This window comes from Cavia porcellus, unplaced genomic scaffold (assembly GCF_034190915.1).
Source record: "Cavia porcellus strain 051 isolate PalLab524CR breed Dunkin Hartley unplaced genomic scaffold, mCavPor4.1 scaffold_6, whole genome shotgun sequence".
Taxonomy (NCBI): Eukaryota; Metazoa; Chordata; class Mammalia; order Rodentia; family Caviidae; genus Cavia; species Cavia porcellus.
In genome coordinates this window covers 65,278,178-65,295,033 of record NW_026947489.1, presented here as the reverse complement: position 1 = coordinate 65,295,033, position 16,856 = coordinate 65,278,178, and the positions used below count along the sequence as shown (strand labels likewise).

Genomic DNA, 16,856 nt, shown 5'->3' with positions numbered 1-16,856 from the left:
AGTGCAGGCCATAGCAACTTGACTGACCAGGAGGCAGTACAAACAAATGCAGTGCACGTCACAGCAACTTGACTGATCCCCACACTGCTGCACTCTAGCCGCCATCTGTAGCACCTCTGGGCTGAGACCTGTCCCCACGGGCTGGGAGTGACTGGGTGCCCACCAGCTGCCCCCACCTCTGACCCCGCCACGGCCGCCGCTGACCCAGAGGGGAGGTGGTGCGCAAAGTCCGCCACCACCGCCACTGCTGCTGCCATGCTCCAGCTGCTGGCACCTGGAGAGGAGGTGAGGCAAAGTAATACAGTGCAGGCCACAGTGCTTGACTGATCCTGAGGGGAAAGGCCAGCATACACTGTCCCTGTCTGCAACTCACTAGCACACTGCAGTGGGAAAGGTCACCTAGCCAATGTACTTCAGAGGAATTGTAACAAAGAAAGAAAGAAACTGGGGCCTCCTGGAAGAAGCAAAAAAGATGGGAAGAGGAAGCAACAACAAAAAGTCCCCAGGTCCCAACCCTGAGAACATTGACCCAGGACAGGTAAATACAAAGGAGAATGAACACAGCAAACATGCAGTGTCAGACACAGCACCAGTGGACATAAAGAGATATATTTGGGACCTCATAGATGAGTTCAAAATATTTAGCCAAATACAACAAGATATAAGAAAATTAATTAAAGAGATACTAAGCACCCCTCAAGCAGACACAGATGGAAGAAGGGAGGAACTCAAACAAAGGAGAGAACCATTTGATGAAGAATATAAAAAAAATGTAGAATACATGAAGCAGATTCAAAGAGATCACCAAACTCTATGGAAAGATGGCAAATCAGCTTGAAAGAAACTAAGGATAGATTATCCAAAATGGAGGACAATTTTGCAGTGTGGGAGTATGAAAGGGAAAACTTTTTAAAAATAACAAGGAAACAAGCAGTAACAATACAAAGGCTAGAAGACAACAAGAGAATCTATAACTTGAGAATAAAGAATGTGAATGAAGAGTCTCACTGTTTGAATCCCCACTTTATGTACTCCACTTTAGTGTCTTGAATAACTATTTGTAAGAAGACAATCCGTAGTCATCAACTAGTGATTTCTGTTTACTTTTTCTTTGAAATTATGTATTATTTCTACCCATTTTCTGTTTTGTTTAGTCTTTCTTTAAATTAAATTTTAAAAAAGACACTACAGTACTCAGTGCTGATCATGGAGTGTCATGATGTGAAATCCAGCAATACTATTATTCTTTGTTAAAATAATGATTTTAACCTGCTTTAATTTGTTTAATCTAAGCTTAAATGAAGATATGGATAACTGCATATATGTTTAAGTGTATAGGATTGTTAACCATATTACTAAGTTTTTGTTGGACAGTTGAACAGAACTGTTTTCAGTCTCGCTGTTTGAATTCCCACTTAAACTCTGGAGATCCTCCCTCAGTCTCCAGAGTACTGCCATCACAGGCATGTGATACCATGCCCAGAGACTAACAGAGATATACCATTTTTTATTTTTAGAAATAATTTATTAAAGAAACAAGGAGTGGGCATGTTACTCAGTGGTAGAGTGTTTGCCTAGCATGTTTAGGGTGCTGAGTCTGATTTCTAGCACTGCAAAAAACAAAACAAGGTAAACAAAAACCAAGCAAAAATCAAAATAGGAGTAGAAATCAGCATCAGTAAAATTAAGATGCAGCTACACCATTAGCCAGGGCAGTTTATTTAATTGATGGGTATGATATTTGACTCTGACCTTACTGGAATTTTGGACAAAAGGGAAACAGAAAGGAAAGAAAGGAACTCTCAATAAATTGGAATTCTCAGATAAAACAAGTCAGTGACACGCACGACATTTCTGGTAGAGGGAATCGAATAAACAACACAACATAGCCTTTTAAGAAAATGAGCACTAATTTGGGGTGGTGAGAGTTTTGATTTCAAGAACAGAGGAAGGAGTTTCAAATGTAAACGGAAGACACAGGCCTGATGGCACATGCCTGTAACCTCAGCACTTGGGAGGCTGAGGCAGGAGCATCACCGTAAATTCAAGGCCAGCCTGAGCTACACAGTGAGACCCTGTCTCAGCAAAACAAAAAATTTAAAAAAATAAATAAAGTTGAATATTTTCAGTTTAATTTTTATAATAGTTTACACATATCAGGGACTTTGCTTCTGTGGAAATTGTTCTTATTTAGAATAACAATATTGTCCAAAAATTAGAGGAAAAGTGCTTTTGAAAAAATTTCGGTAGGGCCTGGGGATTTAGCTCAGCGGCATAAGCGCCTGCCTTGCAAGCAGGCAGTCGTGAGTTCGATCCCTGGTACAGATAAAAACGAAAAAGACAAATGAAAAAGACAAAAAAAAATTTCGGCTATTATTTATGAACTGTATAATTGTTACCTTAATATTTTTTTAGTGGTCTAAAGAGGTAAATAACTTTGTAAACTTGCATGGATTGAAATTGGTTTTTAGACATCACATGTGTTGTTTGGCTGCTCTGACAGTGAATTGCCTTTTTGAAGAGAGCGAGATGAAAGTGAATTTTGCTGTTTTAGGGAGAAGTAATCAGTTTGAGTTACTCTTCTATTGCACTTTGAGCGTGTTTCAGTTGGCGAGTATTTCTGATGGGAGCCAGTAGGGAAGTTAAGGAAAAGAAGCTTCCTTTGATTCACAAAAAAAGTTTAAAGCCATCCTAGACAGCATAGCATAGTGAGGCATCTCAAAAAACCTTAAAAAGTCACCTTGATTTATTTTAGACTCAGTTTATCAAATTCTCCAAAAGTTCTTTTGGGGTTTTGGTTGGGATGACATTTACTTTGACTTTAAAGTTATTTAGGGAAGAATTAGCACCTTTGTAATATTTAAAGTCATCCTCTGTGAATGGGTTTATTTTCACAGTTACTTAAGTAATCCTTTTAATGTGCTAGATTATTATTTCTATAATCTCTCCACAGAAGTTTTGTATCACTCTTGTTGAACTTACTACCTTATATATGGTTCACTGTTCTAAACTTTTATATTTTCCATATTTTGTAAGTATAAAGAGATACAGTTGACTTCTATATACTAGGTTTGTATTTAATAATCTTGTTAAACTTTCCTAATTTTTCTTTGCTTTTTCCATGTACCAATGAAATTAGATGAAATCAAGTATGGTGACAGATCATAATCCCACCTCCAGGGCAGCTGAGATAGGAGTATTGAAAGTTTGAGACCAGCCAGGGCAATTTTGTGAGACCTTGTCTCAAAATTAAATTTCAAAAAAGAGTGGAGATGTAGCTTAGTTGTTGAGTGCTTGCTAGCGTGTGGGCAGCCCTGGATCCAATCCTAACTACTGCCCTCCACAAAAAAAAGAAAGAAAACTACAAATAATGATAGCAGCTCTGTTTCTTTTTATCATCTTACTGTGTTAGGAAATATCTCCAGCCCAGTATTCATAGAGAAATAATGATACAAGGCATAGCTTTCTTATTCCTTTTATTTTTAAGGGAAATACTTTTAACCTCTACTTTTTTTTTTTAAATTTTATTTAAGGAGAAAAAGAAAAACAAGCAGAAAAAGGGTACAAGTTATACAGAATTTCAGAAAAAAAAATAAACAGTAGGAAATCACTAGTTAATGGATTACATATTGTCATCTTAGAAATATTTGTTCAAGTTACAAAATTAAAGCTTATATAGTGGACATTCAAACAGTGAGACCAAACAGTTCTGTTCAATGATCCAACAAAACTCAGTAATATCATTGTCTATCTTATACACTTAAATATACATGCAGTTATATCGTTTAGAGCACTTTCTTTTCCTCTCTTTTGTACAATGACTATTACACATTTTGGATTTTATTGCTCCCACAGTTCTTATTACTTTTTTTGGAAGAGAGTAAAACCAAATGTGACATAACAGAACAGAGTAGACAAATAGACATAACAAAAGAGTAGACATAATAGACAATGTAAAAACAATAATACAAGGTGATCAACAATGGTTACCATAATGCCTCCTGCTGTCTCTAATAGAATTGCCTATATCATCAGTTATAATAAAATTGAACAAAACAGTAAAGAACGAAACCAAAAAAACCAAAACATTGGAGACATTACAGGTCTTTAAAAGTACATAATAGTCAACCAGAATGGGCATCATAATGAATCCCACTATCTTCACAGCTGTTGCCTATACTTTCGAACCTGGTACTATCAAGCAAAACAGAATAGAGGAACATCAGTCAAAACAAGATGGTGAGAGCAATACAGGGCTTCAAATCAAGTTAATAGTAAATCAAAGTGGGTTACTATAATATATCCTGCTATTTTTTTTATTTATTTTTCCCTTAATTAAAAGGATAAAAATAAAAAGTAAATAATAAAATGGAGATTGAGATAAAAGAGGGCATAACAACAAAACAGCGCAGAAAAAAACATAACCATTTAAGCAAAATAGTTTTACCACAAGATAATCCCGACATAAAAGTAGTTACCATATTGTCTCTTTCCTTGAAATCTTTGAGTATAACTTCATATACTGTAGCATCAAATATATGAAAACAATGTAAAACCATTCAAGAGAATGACAGTATTACAAAAAATACAAAAGTAAATAATAAAATGAAGATTGAGATAAAAGAGGGCATAACAACAAAACAGCGCAGAAAAAAATAACCATTTAAGCAAAATAGTGTTTTACCACAAGATAATCCCAACATAAAAGTAGTTACCATATTGTCTCTTTCCTTGAAATCTTTGAGTATGACTTCGTATACTGTTGCATCAAATATATCAAAACAATGTAAAACCATTCAAGAGAATGACAGTATTACAGGATATTTAGAATCAACTAACAGAAAATGAACAATGGTTTCTGTATAATCTCTTTGTCTATAAAAGTTTTTGTTTATACTATCACATATAATAAAATCCAGTAAGATTCCAATAAAATCCAACAACATGCTAAGACCAATGGAGACAGAAAAGCAAAAGCTTGATGAGACTTCAAAACAAGATGATACTAAATCAGCATTACCTATTATGACATCATTTTCTCCAAAATAGCTGTTCCTATCATCCAGTCTTCTCTGCCTCATTTCTGTTGAGCTCTTTTTCTGTCATTAGTTGTCAGTTTGTCTCCTTCATTTTGTTTTCTGCTCCATTCATTATGGCCTCACTGCCACTATTTCTGGATTCTTTGTATTTTTCTTTTTTAGAATAACCTGCAGTATTCTCTGTAGAGTTGAATTGGTGGTTGCATATTCCCCTAGTTCCTCTTTATCCTGGAAGCACCTTGTTTTTCCATCGATTTCCAGGGATAGTTGTGCAGGATATATCAATCTTGGCTGGAGATTATTATCTTTCAAAGCTTGAATTATTTCCCCCCACGCTCTTCATGATTTGATGGTTTGCGCCGAAAAGTCTGCTGTAATTCTGATGTGTGTTCCCTTGTAAGTGATCTGTTTCTTGTCTCTAACGGCTTTTAATATTCTGTTCTTGTATTGGATTTCTGGTATTTTGATTATTGTATGTCTGGGTGTAGCTCTGTTTGGGTTGTAGGTGGCTGGGATCCTGAATGCTTCATACATCTGAGTATTTTTACCTTTTGCTAAATTAGGAAACTTCTCCTGGATTATTTCTGCGAGTAGCTTTTGTAGTTCATTTGTTTGTGTCCCTACTTCTTTTATGTTCTTAATTCTTAAGTTATAGATCTTCTTATCATCTTCTAGTCTTTGTATTATTGCTGTTTGTTTCTTTGTTATTTTTAAGAAGTTTTTCATTTCATGCTCCCATATTACAAATCTGGCCTCCAGTTCAGATAATCTGTCCTTAGTTTCTTTCAAGCTGTTATGCCAGTTTTCGATAGACTTTTTAGTTTCCTGGTAATAATCTCTTTGAACCTGCTTCACGTATTCTATGCTTTCTCTATTTTCTCCATCAAATAATTCTCCCCTCTTTTTCTTTTCTTCCATTCTACCATCTGTTTTTTCTTGGGTGGTGCTTAGCATTTCTCTAACTATTCTGCTTATGTCTAGCTTCAGGTCATTAATAACTTCATTCCTGAACTCGTCTATGAGGCTCTGGAGATAGCGCTTTATGTCTATTGGTGCGGTGGCCGCTATTGCCTGTTTCTCAGGATTGGGGGCGGAGGATCCTTTCTTGTTGCTCCCTCTTCCCATATTCTTTGTTCCTTATATATGCAAGTGTATATAGGAGGCCCAGCTTCCTTCCCTGTTGGCCACAGTCTGACTGAATTGCGCTGGCTAGGTGTTCCCGCCCACCGCAGGGCACCAGGGAGTTACGGACCAGGCAGCCTATGCGGGGCCAACCCCTCCAGGTCACCTTCAGGTGCTGGGACCTGGGCTGTGCTAGCCTCCTGGAACTCAGCCAGCAGCGTCACGTAGGCTAGGCACTGCTCACCAGTCCCGCTTAAGAGGGGGATATATGACTGAAGTTACTACAGCGCCCTGTTCTGGCAAGTCTGCCTGGTCCCAGAATGTCCTCTGTTGGAGCCTCCTAGATCGTGGAAGAGTCCCGGTTTCTCTCATTCACCACAGGTCGATACACAGCTCCCTGCCCGTCCTGCTTTCAACTCTGTTCACCAATTCCCGTTCTCAGAGCTTTCGCGCGTCTCTCTCCCTGCCGAGCTGATTCAGATGCAGCCATGGCGGCAGGAAACCCAAATCACAGCTTCCAATGGCGTGGGCTCCAGCTTCCACGCTGAGGCTTTATCTGTTCCTGTTATAGCACCAGGATTGCATTCCCAGTTGGTTTCTCTCAGTCCAGTTCGTTCTTGGGTCAGCGGGGCATATCTCCTCTCTTGTTTAGGATTCCTCACTCCGCACCACTCCTGAATTCTAAGCTGGGTCTTTCAGAGAGCCTCTGTTAGCTGCTGCTGTCTGTCCGCCATGTTCTCCCGGAAGTCCTTAACCTCTACTTTTAAGTTAAGTTAGTTGTTTGCTACAGAATCCTCTGTGTGTGTGTGTGCGCAGGAGCGCGTGTGTGGCTAAACTTGTTCACTTGCCTGTGTTTGTGATTTTTGCTGGGAACTCAAATGGAACAGCCAAGCAATCTACCACTGAATCATGCCCCCACTCCCTGCTACAGATTTCCAGTGTATGCTTTTCATCAGGTTAGTTTCCTGCCAGGCATGGTGACACCTACTATAATCCGAGCCCTGAGGATTCTGAGGCTGGAGGATGGCCTCAAGTGTAAGGCCAGCCTGAATTACAAAGTGAGACAAGATCTCTAAACTAAACTAAACTAAACTTGTAACTAAACCAAATAAAGTTTTAGTCTTAGTCTTTTTTTTTAAATTGGTACTGGGGATCGAACTCACGACTGCCTGCTTATAAGGCAGGCGGTTGTGCCGCTGAGCTAAATCCCCAGCCCCTAGTCTTAGTCTTAGTTTGGTTTTAGTCTTAGTTTTCTGAGATTTTTTTTAAAATCATGAATAAATTTTAATATTTTCAAATATAACACCAAAAATAAAAATTCTAGTTATCTCCTTCTAGGTATCTTCTCAAAAGAGTTCATTAAAGGCATTATATTACAGGGATACCTCCATACCCATGTTTATTCCACCACAATTCAAAATAGCTAAATTTTGGAAGTGGCCTGTATGTCTGTCCATCAACAAACAAATGGATAAGGAAAGTGGTATTTATATAAAATAGTATACTACTGTGTCATAAAGACGGATAAACTTGAGTCATTTATAGGAAAATGGATACACCTTGAGACCATAATGTTAAGTGACATAAATCAGACACATGAGCTTAAATATATATTTTCTATTTTCTGTTTTGTTTTGTTTTACTAGGTCTCAAAATTGCAGTGATCTTCCTGCATCAGCTTCCTAAGTGCTAGGTTTATAGACATTCACCATCGTTGCTCATTTTCTCTTATATGAGAAACCCAAAATAATACAGAGCAAAATAAAAGATAACTAATACAAAATAGATCTTTTGCAAAAAGGAAGGGGACCAAGAGATGGAGGGAGAGGTGAAGGGGGTGAAAAAAGAATTAAAATGTGTTATGTACATGTACCAGCTCCCCACAAGGAATGTAATCACTAGGCACTGCAAACATGTACTATGCCAATAAAAATAAAGATTGAAAAATATTCTTGAATGCTTTGCTGCCTCTATGGAAATTAACATGCAGATTTTCTTTTTTAGTGTGTTGTGATACTGTTAGCTTGCAAGTTATACTTTCTGCTTATGTTCTTGCTTCCCAGGTGATCTGTGGAGCTATGATTTCTTCAGTGGTGAGTTTGTGGTATCACCAGAGCCAGACACGAGTGTCCACACACTCGATCCTCAGAAGCACAAGTATATTATCTTGGGGAGTGACGGGCTTTGGAACATGATTCCACCTCAAGATGCTGTTTCAATGTGCCAGGATCAAGAGGAAAAAAAATACTTGACGGTGAGCAGTGACTCAATCAGGTTTTTTTAAAAATATTGGGCTTGGAACCCAGGGGTGCTTTATGACTGAGCTACATTTCCAGCGCTCCACATTTCCCCCCCTCCTCTCCTTTTCATGCCCCTCCAAACCAGATTGAACGTAGGAGTACTCATGTCACTGAGCTATAACCTCAGCCTTTTTCAGTTTTTATTTTGAGACTGGGTCTTGCTCCATTACTAGAGCTTGCCTCAAGCTTTAAATTCTTCTGCCTTAACTTCTCAGGTACTAAACGTATACGTCACCATACCTGTTCTCTCGGGTCCTCCCACCCCTTTATTTCTCTCCTGTGCTGAGGATTGACCTCAGGATATAGCTTTCCAGGATTGTGTGTGTGTGTGTGTGTGTGTATTGGGAATCAAACTCAGGACATTGTGCTTGGTCAGGCAGGACCTGTGCCCCAGCAAGGATACAGCTTTGCATTGAGCTACATCCCCAGCTCTTTCCTTTTGGGATGTCTCCCTAAGTTACTCAGTTGCTCAGGCTGCCCTAGAAGTTGTGAACATTCTGCTTCAGCCTCCCAAATAACTGAAATTACATCAGAAGTTGCATTATTAGGAGAAAATTAACACTCTGCAATGAGTTTCTCTACATTCCTGAGAATCTTATTTGTTAATTATGTTCATTCATTCATTTTGCCTCATGCTAGAGATTGAACCCAAGACATTTGCATTGAGCAATACCCCTAAACCCCCCCATCCTTTGTATTTTGAGGGTTTTTTTGAGCTGGGGACTACCCACGCTGGGCCTGAACTTGCTATTGTACCTTCAGAGTGCTGAGATTACAGACATTTACAAACATGCCAGGCATTGTAAAATAATAATGAGTACCAAGTTTCTTGATTTAAAAAAAGTAAAGATGCATGAGTGAAATTTAACCATAAAACCTGTGAATTAATGTCCTGTTTTTTAAATACAGGGTGAACATGGCCAGTCCTGTGCCAAAATGCTTGTGAATAGAGCACTAGGCCGCTGGAGGCAGCGTATGCTTCGAGCAGATAACACCAGTGCTATAGTAATCTCCATCTCGCCAGGAGTGGACAATCAGGGAGACTTCACCAATGAAGATGAGCTCTTCCTGAATCTGACCGATAGCCCTTCCTACAATAGTCAAGACACCTGTGTAATCAATCCTTCCCCATGTTCTACACCTCCAGTCAAGGTATAGAGTCTTACCTTTTCAAGTGATGTCTAATAGCCAGAATTTCTTTGGTTAGTGTTGCTGAAAAATACTTTATAGATTTTGATAAAACAGAATATTGGTTTTGAACTAGGTTCAAGAAAGTAAAAGTACTAATCTGAATGTCTCTCTCTCGTGTGTGTGTGTGTGTGTGTGTGTGTGTGTGTGTGTGTGTGTAGCATCTAATAGAAAAGTGATTGTGGCCTCTGTGGAATACTAGTGTTAGGAATTTATCAGTCCACTTCTGATACTCTAGACATGTATAAAAAACTTAAAAGTTTGTGAAGCACCTTATTTGTAATATTTCATTTGGACCTCATAACTCTAATAGTGTTGATATTACGATTCCATTTTATGAATATTAGTGCTAAGAGGTTAATCAGTCTAAACAAGGTCCAACAAAATCAGTATTGGACTCTATATAATGTAACATACACCTTAGACCTACTTATTTATTAACATGGATAAGAAACTTTGTTCCAATTTATTATCCATTTTAGTGTGAATAAGTTTAATAGGCAGAAAAGCGAATTTAAATGGATACCACATTTTCCTTTTTCTGATTTTTAAAAAAACTCAAATATTTGCTTTTATTGTCTTTCATATATTTTCCTACCAAAAATAATAATGATAACTGTGCTTTTTTTAAAATTTGGAGACAGAGTCTCACTGTGCAGTTCTGGCTAGCCTCAAGCTCAGCCTTCTGCCTGGTTGGGTAAAGGCATGTGCCACCATGTCTAACAGAAAATCTTTTTTAACAGTAAGACTTACTAACTCCCCTCAAAATACTCTTACTTTGAACACTTTCCCTATCATTCTTGCCACTTTCTGAAGCAGTTCTCTTACTTTGTAGTTCAGGCTGGCTTCAAACTTCAGTGATCCTCCTGCCTCAGCTTTCCAAGTCTGGAATTGCATGCCTGCTGAAGCAGTTATGAAAGTCCTCTTTGATATCTCTAGTTGTACATAGTGTGGCTGCTTCAGTACCCTGAATTGATTCAAAATGTTTACCTTTCTTGGTCTTTTGACTTCAAGGAAGGGTCGGATTTTGCACAGTGCCAAGTACAGGGAATAAGGTGAATGAAGACATACCGTAAAATTTTTCACAAACCTACCTTTCTGCTGGGTAGCACCAGGCAGCAGCATTCACTACATTTTTTATCATATCTCATAAAGACACTCATGAAAGAGCACTTGAGAGCTGCTTCAGAAAGTGGCCCATGTCTGTCATCCAGCATTTGAGGGACTGAGGCAGGAGGACTGCCATTTCAAGGCCAGCCTGAACTACATACCTAGATCCTGTTTCAGACCATCCCCCAAGAATGATGGGATAAGTAAGCTGGAATTGGGGTATGTGGGAAGATATTTTGTATTCTTTTACTATGTGTTTTTATTTAAACATCATATTTTTGTTTTGTTTTTGTCAAAAAATTTTGAGACAGGGTCTTGCTATGCAGTTCAGGCTGGCCTTGAGCTCACTTCACAGCCCAGGCTGGTCTAGAACTCAAAATGATCCTCCTGCCTCAGCCTCCCAAGTGCTGGGATTACAGATGTGAGTCACCACACCCAGCTCTTCAACACACCATATATATATATACTTTTGGTGCCAGGGATTGAACTCATGACCTCGTACTTAGCAGGCAAGTACTTACGCCACTGATCTAAATTCCTGGCTTACACCATATATTTGATCTACTCTTGTATCTTTATTTTTGCTTACATATCAGTAGACAGGAAATGTTTGTGATCGCATGAATTTTAACTGATTTTGGATAATTTTTTTTATTTCATTTATTACCCTGAATGCAGAGTTCAGTGGCATTGTTACCTTTATATTACTTTTCTCTCACTCAGGTTACTCCCATATATCCTTGCAAAAATTCAGATTTAAAAAATGGGTGAATGCATATAATATTTTTGACATTTCAATTCCTTTTTAAGGAGCCTAGGAATAATTTGTTTTGCTTCTTGTTTTTTAGTCCCTGGAAGAGGATCCATGGCCCAGGCTGAACTCTAAAGACCATATACCTACCCTCGTTCGCAGTAATGCCTTCTCAGAGAATCTTTTAGAGATCCCAACTGAGATAACTCGAGGGAGTGTCCAGGCTATAATCATACCCTCAAAAGACCCAGAGCCACTTGAGGAAAATTGCACTAAAACCCTAACTTTAAGGATACATGATTCTTTGAACAATACTCTGTCAGTTGGCCTTGTGCCTACAAATTCAACAAATACCATGTTGGACCAAAAAAATTTAAAGGTATCCACTCCTGGTCAAATGAAGGCCCAAGAAGTTGAAAGAACTCCTCCAGCAAACTTTAAAAGGACTTTGGAAGAATCCAACTCTGGCCCACTTATGAAAAAGCACAGACGCAATGGCTTAAGTCGAAGTAGCGGTGCTCAGCCTGCAAGCCTCCCTGCCACCTCACAGCGGAAGAACTCTGTTAAACTCACCATGCGACGCAGACTGAGGGGCCAGAAGAAGATTGGCAACCCTTTGCTACATCAGCACAGGAAAACTGTTTGTGTGTGCTGAAATGTGTCCGGAAGTGGGGTTTTCCAAATTCAGAATATGAGGGCTTTTTAAATTTGGTGCCATCCCTGGGCATGGTGGCACATGCTTTTAATCCTGGCACTTGGGAGATTGAGGCAGGGGGATTGCGAGAGTTCAAGACCCTGTTTCAAACGTAAAATAAAAAATAAATGAATTTGGTGCAGAGTTGAACTTTTTTAAAGGGGACAAAATAAAGAGTGTACAATTTAACATTTTAGAATTTAACAGTTTTATCCTGGCCTTGTACTTGCTTGTATGATGAATGTGAATTTTGTAGATGTTAGGGTTTAAGTTGCTGTAAAATGTGTGTAAATTTGTATCTTTCACACAGCTCAGTCTCATACTTGATATACAATAATCGTGACAACAGGGCTACATGGTTAAAAGAAATGGAAGAATATTAGATTTTAGAAATACATTTAAACTTTCTAAAATGCTTATTAACATTTTTGTATGTCACACATGATGAAAACACACCTTTTTAAAGTAAATTATTAAGCAAACTGGAAAAGTGATGTATTTTCATAGTGACCGGTGTCCCACTTAATGTTTCCTAGAGACTAATAATAGGGTCTTTTAAAAGTTATTTTTTATTTCTAATTGCATAATTCAAAGCTGCATTTTTCATAGAAGTGTTGGACCATGCTAAGGTAGCTGGGTGTTAGTCTCCGTGTCCCAGTTAAAATACTATGCAGTGTCTCTTCAGTAGCATTTTCTAAAACATTAGCCACTGATGCTCACTGAATCTTTGGCATAGAAGGTGTGTTTGCCTAAAACAATACCCGTCTCAGTCATCCCAGACCAATGGCATTATTAGGTTGTAAAATAGTAACCTCCTTCCAGTGTTCGCTTAAAATATGTGAAGTTTTTCTTGCTATTTCAATAACATGGTGCTGCTAATTCCCAACATTTCTTAAATTATTTTATATTGTATGGTTTTCATCAGTTATGAGTATGTTCATCTAATAAATCAGTGAATAATTCTTCACGTTGCTGGATTTTTGGTGGTGGTGTTGGTTCACTTTAATGGTATATAGTTAAGTTATGCTAGGAGTGTGCTTTAGAGTAATAATTTAAAATACCTAACAATCTTCCACTTTGAATTTTTAATTTCAATATAGAATACACAAAAAACATGCCAAATATCCAAGAATATGATTAAGTCAGTATGTCTTACAAATATTTGGTAAAATATGTAGCAATTAAAAATGAATAAAATTGTAATTCTAGCACTTGGGAGGCTGAGGCAGGAGGAGTGCCAGGAGTTTGAGGCCAATCTGGGCTCTATAGTTTAAAGCCAGCCGAAAGTACTACATAGCAAGACGCTGTCTCAAACAAACAAAAAGAGATATATGTCTAAATATACACACACACACTTTGGTAGTACAATGGATGCAGCATATTTTGATCTTCCCTCTTTTTTCTCCCTCCTATGGTAGTGGGTGGTGGTACTGGGAATTGAAAAAGGGCCTTCACACATCTCCAGCCCCTTTTAAGTTACTACTTTTGTTTTTTGAGACAAAGATTTCACTGAGTTGCTGAATTGCCCAGGGTAGGCTCACACTTGGCCTCCTGCCTCAGCTTCCCAGGTGCTGGGATTACAGGTGTGCACCACCATGTCTGGCCCTTTTCACCTTTTATTGTTACAAAATTTCCCAAAACAAATCATAACTGATTTAATCATATTGGATATTTGGCTTGGTTTTGATATTCTATGTTTAAGTCAAAAATTCAGAGTGCACACCTGTCTTAGTAATATAGGACAACAATATAAAACTTTGCTGTGGTAAATTATTCTGTAAGGAGAAAAATTTTAAATTTATTTCAAGTATGAAATCTCATTGAGAGACTAAAGAGTTAATTTGTACATGTACCTCCCCATGAGGCATGTAACCATTGTGTACTGCAAATGTACTAAAAATAAGAACAATTTTTTTTAAACATGAAAAAATTAGAGTTAACTCATAGTTGGTTGTAGTGGCAAGTACCCATAATCCCAGCTACTTGGGAAGCTGAGCAGGAGTTGCAAATTTGATCTCATCCTGAGCAACAAAGCAAGACTTTTTTTTTTTCCTTTTTTCTTTTTTTGGTAGTAGGGCTCAAACTGTCAACCTTGTGCTTGCCAGGCAGGTGCTTACGCCGCTAAACTAAATTCCCGAGAGCAAAAACATTCCTAAAAAAAACCCCACCCCATATGCCCATAAGAAACAGCCCTCAAGAGAGATGGAATCCGCACCTGCACATGAATGGAAGCTGCACATTCACCCTCAACTGTGTGCCCACGGAGTTCATGTCCCACCTATGGTCACTCACCAGCTCCAAGCCCACTCTGCTTTCTCGTGGTACAGGGCAGCGGAGGACCAGCCATCTGACCTTCCTGATCATGGATGAAGCCAGCGCCCCAGAAAGAAAGTAATAGGGTTAGCACCTCTAGGGAAAAATAACACACCAAGCGGGCAGTGCTAGCCCCAAGAAAAGCCAAGGCTGTTGTAAACTACAAGAACAGCATGGGGTTTTTCCAGAAGTGACTCCACGGAAGGCCAGAGTTGGAGAACAAATCCAGTGCAGTCTCCACCATATTGGAGAAGGTTTAGTCAGAAGCCATTTTGGGAAGAGGTTAATTGTTAAAAGACGGTCTCAGAACAATTTCATTTCTGGGTCTCCAGGGTTACCCTACAGAATGATGAGGTGAAACAGTCACACGGAAGGCATAGGCTAGAGCCCCTGAAGAGCTCAAGTTAGGAAAGGAAGGATGTGGGCCCTGCCGTCTAAGTGAGAACTTAGGGCCAGCCAGTGTGGTTTTCAGAAGTCACGATCTGCAAATGCTGACATGAGGTCCACCTATCTGCATGAACACCAGCCCTGCTACCTACACCCAGTGGAGATTCATGGTTCTATTGCTTTTGCTACCAGTGTGAGCAAGGACGTACCCAGGACTGGACAATTGCCACAGCTGAGGGTGTGTGGACAGAAGGGCTTTGGGTGTTTGTGTTGGGAGGTACCTCTCAAACCCACAGGCTGTAAAGTGAGGTGGAGCAAACTTGCTTTCTGTATTTCAAGACTGCAGATCCTGGGAGGAGAGGACATTCATTTGAAAACAGAGGAATGTGTTCTTAGATTTATTATTATTATTATTATTATTATTATTGTCTTTTTGACACAGGGTCTTGCTATGCAGTTCAGGCTGGCTTTGGGCTCACTTTGTAGCCCAGACTAGTCTCAAACTTGCAAATGATTCTCCTGTCTCAGCCTCCCAAGTGCTGGGATATAGGAGTGCACCACCAAGCTCCGTTTAGATTCTTTTTTTTTTTTTAATTCCTTGTTTCTTGGAGGGTGTTATGTTTTCCTCTTTTTAATTTTTGCCTTTAGTTGCTTTTTTTTTTTTTTTTTTTTTGGCTTGTTCTTTTCTATTATTTCCTTTTAATCCTTAATAAACTACTTTAACTTAATTCTCACTCTTATTTTCCATCGATTAACTCTTCAAATCTTCTGTCATTGTCCTGTTACCTATTCCCTCTATCTTTATTAGTATAAACATGAAACTGTATATCAATATTTGGTTTGTCTTAGTGTTTATAGATCTCTTTTCTAAAGGGTAGAAACCTTCTGGTTCTTAAGGTACATCTATATCCTGTTTGTCTTTTATACTGTTACTGCTTTTACTGCTGGGGTGGCATAGTTGTCGTATTATTTTTCTCTGTATGCCAACATCTGGATTGCCTTTGCATCATAAATAGTACTGCAGCCTATTCCTGAGAGCTAGGTGCTGGGTCAGTTATTCTGTAGCCTCCCCTCCTAAATTAACGGACATTGTTGGATCCCAGGACAGAGACAGACGCTTATAGTTAGCCAGCCCAGAGTACATCACTGAAAAGCAGACACTAAAAGGGTCTTCATTCTAGCAAAACAGTCCAGTATAATCATCCTGAAAACCAACACACACACTCACACACACACACATGTCCCAGAAACATGACAAGGCAACAAAGTGCATCCCAGGACTCCCAGCCCCCTCCAAACTGATCAGTAGGGTATTGAGGGGGCATTAAAAGCCATAGAGCTGAATTATTGGAAATGATAGAAGCAGAAATTTTTTAAAAATCTGCCAGAAGATAAAATAGTTATAACTCTTAAAAGACATAGGCATAGGCAAGGACTTTCTGAATAGAACCCCAGTTGCACAAAAAATACTAAGAATCAACAAATGAGCTTTTTAATGAGCCATTAAAAAGCTTCTGCATAGCAAAACAGCTCCCAGAGGGAAGAGACAACTTACAGAATGGGAAACAATTTTTGCATATTATTCCTTTGATAAAAGATTAAGACCTAGAACACACTGACCTAGATTAAGAAAAACAAAACAAAAACAACCTGCCTGCCTTCCTGGTAAGCAGCCGTGGCTCAAGCAATCAGCAAGCGTGCCAGGAAGAGAACCAGTCAGCATCTCCTGTGGGCCTACCAGTGTGCGGGCTGAGAATCAACATCCCATCTGCCCCCACCCCCATTTGCAACTGGGAGCCAGAGCATCTCTTGGGAGGATATCCATATGCAATGCATCAAATAAGGGAGATTTTCTTCTATCTTTGAAGGCAAATATTGTTTCACTGTTATGCTTTGTTCTGATTAATTGTTTTGCTCTATTCAATATTCTGTTTTGATAGGTTTTATAATAT

General features: G+C 38.8%; 1 protein-coding gene across 2 annotated transcripts in view; it reads left to right on the top strand.

The window, feature by feature from the left end:
- Ppm1d (protein phosphatase, Mg2+/Mn2+ dependent 1D) overlaps positions 1 to 13,166 on the top strand; it is a 44,727-nt gene extending 31,561 nt beyond the window's left edge. For both annotated transcript variants that reach the window (XM_013152350.3, XM_003469578.5), the window contains exons 4-6: positions 8,225 to 8,415; positions 9,371 to 9,613; positions 11,608 to 13,166. In XM_013152350.3, coding sequence (XP_013007804.2) covers positions 8,225 to 8,415; positions 9,371 to 9,613; positions 11,608 to 12,165 — 992 coding nt within the window. In that variant the 3' untranslated portion in view covers positions 12,166 to 13,166. The remainder of the gene's footprint in view (positions 1 to 8,224; positions 8,416 to 9,370; positions 9,614 to 11,607) is intronic.
- The last annotated feature ends 3,690 nt before the right edge of the window (positions 13,167 to 16,856 follow it).